This window comes from Charadrius vociferus, unplaced genomic scaffold, assembly GCF_000708025.1.
Source record: "Charadrius vociferus isolate BGI_N301 unplaced genomic scaffold, ASM70802v2 scaffold163, whole genome shotgun sequence".
Classification (NCBI taxonomy): domain Eukaryota; kingdom Metazoa; phylum Chordata; class Aves; order Charadriiformes; family Charadriidae; genus Charadrius; species Charadrius vociferus.
In genome coordinates, this window is record NW_009648332.1 from 15,175,739 (window position 1) to 15,184,137 (window position 8,399).

The window sequence follows — 8,399 nt, forward strand, 5'->3', positions numbered from 1 at the left end:
CGCTGCGTGTTTAAATGTAAATCCTTCACCTGTGATAAACATATTCCAGCTGCCAAAGTCAAAGCAGTTACCATTATAGTTATTCCCTGTTTCATCTTCTATAATGAACCTTGAATGGGGAGAAAATACAGTCAGAGCTCTTAGTTGCAAAATAATAATTTCTTCCAGATGAACTCTACTGACAATTGTTGCGTTATCTTCCTTCTACCAGAGACTATTTGTAATTGGAGAAATTGCTGCAGTTGTCTCATGTCTTTGATCAGAGAAGTCTGCATTCATTAGCAGCTTAAGCTAATACACTGCACTGTTTCGCCACTGGATGTATAACCGCTGTCAGAGAGGCAGAGCAGCTGGTGAACCTAACCCCTTGAGGTGCCCTTGGAAAACTTCGCAGAACTCAGATATCTGTTGGAGGTCTAAGCTGAAATCTACAATCTAGTAGCTTTGATACAGGAGGTAGATGTTGAAGTCACAGCTTCACAGAGCTGGTTCAGTATTTTGCAGATGGTTTGTAGCATCGCACTCATGGTGATGCAAATGATGATAGATCTCCTCTTCTAGCAAAAGGGGCAGAGCCCCAGAAATCTTATTTGCTTGTCCTGAAGGGACCTGATCAAAACCTTGGAAGTTGACTTCAGTGAGCTTTGGCTTATGCCCTGATAGACGTACATGGTGTATCAGTACTGGGGGATATACAGGGAAATGGCAGAAAAATATTATTTGCCACTCTAGCAGAAAGAATTAATTTTTCCTAGACTTTGTGCTGATCACAGAAATAAGCTTTCTAACTCCAGGTGGTTTAGAATAGAAAGCATCACATGGAAAAAAGATACGCAGAACCCAAAAGGGAAAGAATCTTTTTGGACACAGCTTTGCAGAAAGAAAAAGTAGCTCAACAGCCTTTGGAGCCCTCTGTAACAAGTGCTGTGGGGAATAATACTTTTGCTTATAAAAGCTGTTGTCTGAAGTTGAAGCTGAAGTGCTGTTTCTATGTACTTTAGCCCTTCCTTCATTTGAACAAAGTGTTTCTTCATGCGTTTATTGACCCTGTTTTATCTTCATAAAGTAATTTTTAATCACAGAAAGTCTCAAAGTTGCAATTCTGCTGTTCATACCTAGATGACCCAACAACAGGCACAACACTAATACATATACTTTTTTTAAAACACTTTTTTAAAAAGTGTTTTTTAAGAAAGTAGTTTAACACATTTATACAGGAAAGTTCAGTGACTTGGCACATTGTAAAAATTACTAACTTTGAACTATTAAAAAAAGTTAATTCTCACACACCAGGGGTTTTGGCAAAAATTCTCAATACCCGCACTATGTTGTTAAAAGCCACTTCATCTAGAAATTGCAAACTACTGATTTGAGGATAGCATTGCCTTAGTTAAGTGATACATCTTCAGTTGATCCTAAAATTGGAAGCCTGTACTTATTGCTCACGCAATTCATGCCTTATTCATATAAATAGCTAGATATAGAAACACTGCTCATATGAACTGAGTGTACTTGCACAGCTAAAAGACTTGTGAAGGTGAGCAAAAGGGGAAAGTTTAGGTGAAGAGCTTTGGTTTTTCATGCCTATGTAAGTTACCCTATTAACTGCTACATTAGTCATAGATGTAGTAGACAAACTAATAAAAAATAAATTGGCAAATAAGAAGGCTTTTGAGACTACAAAAATTAATGTTAAGGTAATGTTTTCACATACTGTGACATACCGCCCCCCCTTTATTAAAGGGAAAGAATAATATCAGAAATAACTTCTTGAAAATTATCTATTACATAAGGTTACAGTAACTGAGAGTTTGCAAACCATACTTTAAGGTGTGTGTGCATTTGTTTGTATACCATGTAGTCACTTGTCTCTTGAATCTCATGTAATAGCCAAAAAGGAGAATAAGGTTATACAACTACAGGACAGAAATATTTATGAACAGGAATTGCACCTATTTTCTCCGACTCTTTTCAATGCTGACTCAATTTCACATTGATGGTGCTTTTTTAAAGTGCTGATGTTAGTCATCTGTATACAAAAAAAGTACTCATTTTGTTCTCACAATGTTAGCCCAGTGTTTCTCCATGATGCCATGCCATACACTGAAAGCTGAGGATTTTTAAAAACACGTAACTTTTAAGATAAATGACAGTAACTACACACTACTCCTGTGGGCCCTAATTCTGTAAACACTTAGGCACATATGTAAATTCATTCTATGTTTAACAACAAAGAAACCAATGTTTGTTACCATTTGAAGTTTTATGTGAACATGAAAAAATGATAGTATTAACATTTCTTTGTATATGCACCAAGCATCCTGTGCACTATGCATAAGTTAGTCATTAACAATCATTAACAAATGCTACAAGTGAAAAAAAAAAAGTTAGTAGTACTCGCAAAAATGGAAGAGCTTGGGGCAAGGCATTCTGTCCATGTTAAAAAAAACAAAACAAAACAAAACAAAAACCAAAAAAACCCCCAAACCAACCACCAAAACACCCACAAAAACCAACAAAACAAACATGACCACCACTGCCAAAAAAACAACCAAAAAGCCCAACATGAATTGAAAACCTTATGTCTACTGCCTGTTCAAAAGTATCTGAAAGGTCATGTGTTTTTTTTTTTTCTTTCTTTACTGTAGTAGTTTATTGCTTCCCATCTCCCCCCATACCTATTATGTTGTTATGATCATACTGAATATCAAGTTCTACTTTTCCTCTTATCTTCAAAGAGACTTTTCAACATGTAAACCTGAACAGCTGATACCACCACCATTACTCCCAAGTTGACCATGGACCAGAAATTCACTCTGTCAAAGTTGCTTTCTTGTATATTTCGGTCACGAGCCTCAAATGCTCTGAGCAGGGTCTGAATCTGGACACTTTTGCTTAATCTGGTTTTGACACTGTTGATGGATTCCTGGTAAGTAATAAAAGAGTATTTTTAGAAGAAAAAAACAAACACACACTTGAATTAAATTTATAGCTTGCAACATATTAATATTTTGTATATTGTATTACCACCTGTAATTTAATTTCTTGCCAAGTAGACAGTTAATTTCACTTTGAAATATATACCTCATTGCAGAGTTTCCATTAATTTGTCTAGCCTGTTTATTTTACATCGCCTAATAAGTCTTAAGACAGAATTAAGGTTCTATAGTAATTTGGCTTTTCCCTTGTACAGGCTAGGGAGAGGAGAGAGAAATCAAACCTAAAATCAGTTTTTTAATATTCCATGTATCTTGGGGAACTGTGATTCCACGTATTCAGACACGTAAAAAGCAGTGATCTCTACAGAACTAGTCTCAAGTCATGTAGTAGCAGACAAACGTAGGGTGTTTTTTTTTTCTGCTGAATAATTAAATTAAGGCACTTCTTAATGCAGACTACCATCAGGACTATAGCTGTAGCAAAAGAAAAGTAGTACAGTAATGTTATATTCCCATATTCTTTTTATGTTTTTGCTGATAAACTGCTGCTTCAGCTTTGATACTAAAGCAGAATTTTGACAATAAATTGTCAATAGGACAAGCGGAGGTCCTACAAAGGACACACAGTGCATCTCAGGGAACCAGAGGAAGTACATGAACGCTCTGGCCATAACAGCAGCAGCTCAAGATCTACTCCTTGTTCTGTGTTTACAAAGTCAACGCCTGGTCCTATAATCTGTTAAAAGTTTCATCCACACCATAATAGATAGTCACAACCTAAAAGCTGATCTCATGAAGTGCTGATTTATGTTCTTCATCTAATTACAGGACCCTGAAGTAACTTTTAGTGAGAAGAGTAATGTGCACAGTAACAGGCTATAAAAAACAAAATTTAAAAAAGCAACAAACAAAACCCCAAAAAGGTTAAACCCACCAGTAAAATTTTCTCCATGGACACTTTCTCTGTTCTATATTCAACAACTATTTCAAAAGAGCTGGTTTTGGAAGCCAAATAATTTTATGATTATACTAAAGTTCATATGTTACACAATAAGAAACATCAACACCGTAAGAGAGTTTTAAAAATAAGACACAATTCCCTATCTTCCCCAGCAAATACGTTATCTTTAAAAAGTTAAACTACTAAGTGTTTATGCAAGTTCTCACAGAACTTGCAAGTAAAGTATATAACTTGACTAAGTAAACTATGGCATTAAATGCTAATGTTAGCTTTACAAAAGTTACCTACTTCATAAGATCTTCAAGGCTCTCAAATAAAGGCAAGTTCTGCATTTCTTTTTCTTTTGGAAGAGAGAGCAGTATGTACACAAGTAGCTATAAAATCCATTCAAGTATTGCTTGCGATTAGCGAGAGGGATTTTCTTCGCAATTTCCCCTATAAACTTTGTTTTTTCTAATTGTCTTGATTGCCAATTTTAAAGAAGATCTGGACAGCTTTTCAGATTCTATCTTTGGTTTTAACTACTTAAAAGTCTATCATACACCTATAAAAGATCATAAACATTAAGTTTGTTTTGTTGTTTAAAAATCTGCATTTTGTTTATTGTAATAAATAGAATACAATCAATGCCATTCTCTACACCAGTGCATTCAGTAAGTGTTTGTAGATGTTGGTTTGAGGCTTTGGTTTGTTTTAGTTTTGTTTTGGTTTTGTTTTTGGTTTTTTTTATTAAGATACCTGTGGTCGGTAACTACCAGCAAACAGACAACGGCTTACTGCATCCTACCAAGCACTAAGAACAGCGGCACAGGACACCAAACAATCCTCTATTTCTAGAGTAATCTCAGCATTTAATGATCGTAAAAGGAAATAAAAGCTTTGTCTCAGCAGTAGTCTTCATCCTACATCAAATAGGGTCAGCGTACAGTTTAAGCAAACATTACCATTCTATGAATGTCTGCAAAGGTGAACCTGCACTGTAGTACAGATTAACTCCTGTCCTGTTTATTACTTTGAAAAGATGAAAATTTGGGAGGAAAAAACCTAATAAAGTAATATATAAATTATTGAAGATAGAACTATTAATCCATACACTGATTGGGGCAGCTGTGCAAAGCTGGGAAGAAGAGGCTAACACAGTACTTTACTTTCAAACATTGATTAAAAAAAATCTATGCAGTGATTTCAACTACATCACTGGGATTAAGCAATACTTTAATACTATAAATATTAACTTCATTGCTGCTAGGGAAAAGTGTCCTGCTTTAGTAGTACGAAGAAAGGAAGCCGTATTGGAAACAGAGTGACTTCGAGAGCTAGGCAGTGTCTTCTTGCTGATTCAGAGTCTATTCTGAAAGTATTCTTAAGTTTCTGCGTGGAAGCAAGAGATCCGTGGTGCTAGGCTTAATGCATCAGAAAAAGCAATATATGGAACTGGAATAGTATCCAGGATGATGCACCAGACCAAAGCAGAATGGCTAAATGACATTGAGTTTTTTCCTGAATGTTCTTACATTGAAGAGAATTAAAGATCAAATACTAACCAGAATGTCTTCCAATTTCATATCTAGGAGATCTGTGCCTGTAACGTACTTCTTCCAGTCTTCCTGATCTTGTCCGTCTTCTCCCATATTGTCCAAGATCAGTTCAAAGAAAATCACCTTTTCAGAAATGGTACTGAATGTGTTGTCAAAACAGAACATGTAATCCCCATCTTCTGTTTCCACCCTGTGTATATAAGCCAAATGTCATTAACTTAACTACGCTTTTTGTGCTGGTTCTCAAAAAGTGAGTTTTTGTAAGCAAATTTTCCTCTTTAAGACTGACAATCATGCACTTAGAAGTAACTGAATATGCTTTTTATACAAAAGTAAGAAATCTAAAGCCACATTATAGATTGCACAGTCACAGCAAAACAATGCCACTGACTCTAAAGGCATAAAATGATGAAGACAGCGATTTTCCTTGATTGGGATTTTGAATCATTGTTAATCATTACAAAAAAGCTATAATATGAGTGGAATTCTTATACTCTACAGTAAAATTACAATAGTTGCTAGATATTTTGTCAAAAGGACTGGAAAAATAGGGGACTTTTCAGCTTATTATTTATATGACTGACAAGATCTTTTGATATTAGATGTGGAGACCTTGTTCAACGCCTCAATAATTATTTTTGTTCACTGACCAGAAACAGCTATCATTAAAACAAAAATATCCTTCGCTTCCCTGGTAAGATCCATGTAAAAAGCATCCAGTGCTTACAGAGAGGTAATTGGTATTCTCAAACCGTCCTGTGTCTTCTGTAATACCAAGTCTTCTGTAATACCAAGGAATAATACGTACTCAACCTTTATTTTAGTTATATTTGTTAAAGAAATCAGAAAAGTACTTTATGTAACGCTTGTAAGTTTGAAGATTTTAAACTTACGTATGAACTCCATCTGATTTTCTTTCATCAAAAACTAGAGTTTCACCTTTTGGAGACAGCAGATGAAAATCAACATCTAATCCTGCTCCATCTAGAACCTGTGAAACAAACAGAAAAAAACATCCAACTTGTGGAATTCCTGTTTGCATTGTTGATGGAAACATTAGTAGGGAAGGCAAACATTTTTAGGTAAGGGAACTGACACAGAAGGAATCCAAAAGCTGAATCTGTCTGCATGAGTTCACACCAAGTTAACTGGAAACAGATTAAAAACTGGTTCAACCCAAAAGCATTTTAGCCATTTCAAATCTTAAACTAAACATAACCTAATCATGCTAGGGTGGGCTTATAGTGAACTCTTCCCTAATCGTTTTTAAGAATGCATACAATTTTATCAATGGGCAGGGTTAGACAACCTGTAAGAGTACCAACAGATGGCTAAATCTAGCGTGTCTATGCAGACATCATTGATGGGTAAGAACCAGCGCTAGTTCAGGGGTAGAAAAGCAATTTTATAACAAAGATCCGTCACTTTTATGTATATACACGTACATATATTTGTAGAACACAGTCTATGCAGTGTCATCCCCAAGATCTTTTTATTGGGTGAATTAACAGTGTAGAAGACAGGATTAGATGTCTTACACCAATCAAAGCTGTACCACAGACCTTCTTGCCTTTTAATGCAGACTGAAGGTCTGAATTCTCCCAGGGCATTCTCATTTCCCAGAGGTAGAAGGAATTGAAGGCATTTAGCTTCCTAAGCTCCTAATTGCATATAGTATTACAAAAGCTGTCCTGGTTTAAGTATAAACGTGGCTACAGTTGTATCACCACATCTCTTGTGTTACAGAAATTCTCTACAGGGAAAGTAGTAATTGCATAAGGGGGCAGAGGGGGATCATTTCCATGATCCCACACTACGGGATTTTTCTGTTTGCTTGTTTTCCAGTGAGCTATTTGAGTATCGCAGTCTGCTCCTGCTGGAATTGAGGGCAAAGTTTACACCAACTTAAAGTGACACTGGAGACTTACCAAAAGAAGAGAAAGGACACGGAAAATAAGTAGCTAACAGCTGATCAAACTAAAAACTGCACATCGTGATATACCTTTAAGGCTATGACACAATCTAAGCACCCGGAACAAAACTTCCTATCAGCATAGTATTTAATGTATGATATCTCTGGAGAATGACCTGCATCTCTACGTTCGATATTCCTATACTTTAGCCACTAGCAATTCAGGATATTTAAGTACAAAATGAATCTATTTTCAGTAACATACAGAGCTCCTCTTTTACACATTTAAATGCAAAGATAAATTGTTACTGTTAGCAGTAGTGCTGAGAAATTTATGCCCGAGTGGAAATAAATTCACATTTATTATGTGTTATACACATTTGTTCCCTGTAAAATAAAATTTTAATTATGATTAAAATAAAATTCTACTTGGTCAATGCAAAATAAGCTTCTGCTTTGCTAAGACAGGGCTCTGATCAAAGCTTGAACACATCAATCTTTCATTCTTGTTCATTTCTGTGCATTACAATAATTACACAATAATCTGGAATTTCAGCTTTGTATTTTCAGTTGGGAAGCAGAAGGGGGGAAAAAAGGTGGGAGGGGGAAGACAGATGCCGGCCAATTTTGAGGCACACCAGCAGGATGGGAAAATATTCACTGTGCCTGTTCTACTGAAAAAAGTCTTTATTTTAAGGAAAGAAAGAAGAGAAAAAAAAAAAAGAGGCCGAGATATTCCGCAGAGATACCGGGGGAACTCAACTCTTCCCAAGAAGGGCATCAAGACCTTAACGTTAGCCCAGTTAAACAAGGCCGCTTTTGCAAAACTTCCACCCTTGAGATAAAAGGTGTTTTGCCGCAGGACGTGCGGGGAGCGGGGCGGCCTCCCGTCGCCGCAGCTCGCCGGGGGTAAGGCCAGCGGGGCCACCGGGGGCGGCCGCTGGGGCAAAGGCAACCCGGGATGCCGCTGCCTTCCCCAAACGTTTCCCGCCGGCCGAGCCGCGCCGGCGGAACCTCCCTTCCGTACACGGGAACCGGCAGGCGGACCG

The 8,399-nt window shown here is 36.9% G+C and overlaps 1 protein-coding gene across 1 annotated transcript; it reads right to left on the reverse strand.

Annotated features, from left to right (window-relative positions):
- Positions 1 to 2,637: 2,637 nt before the first annotated feature.
- Positions 2,638 to 7,048, reverse strand: TMED5 (transmembrane emp24 protein transport domain containing 5). Its single transcript, XM_009884896.1, has 4 exons — positions 6,977 to 7,048; positions 6,332 to 6,429; positions 5,445 to 5,628; positions 2,638 to 2,926 (listed from the first exon to the last, which is right to left on the reverse strand). Exons 1-4 carry the CDS (start codon positions 7,046 to 7,048, stop codon positions 2,708 to 2,710), a joined length of 573 nt encoding a protein of 190 aa, XP_009883198.1. The 3' UTR covers positions 2,638 to 2,707.
- Between the last annotated feature and the right edge of the window lie 1,351 nt (positions 7,049 to 8,399).

What these genes read in the sequence shown, in the direction of transcription:
- TMED5 (XM_009884896.1), bottom strand. Translation starts at nt 7,048, where the DNA reads ATGCCCTGGGAGAATTCAGACCTTCAGTCTGCATTAAAAGGCAAGAAG. An exon ending in GTGGTACAGCTTTGATTGGT is followed by an intron (nt 6,430 to 6,976) that starts GTAAGACATCTA and finishes TTTGTTTCACAG; the next exon opens with GTTCTAGATGGAGCAGGATT. An exon ending in TGAAATTGGAAGACATTCTG is followed by an intron (nt 2,927 to 5,444) that starts GTTAGTATTTGA and finishes ATTACTTACCAG; the next exon opens with GAATCCATCAACAGTGTCAA.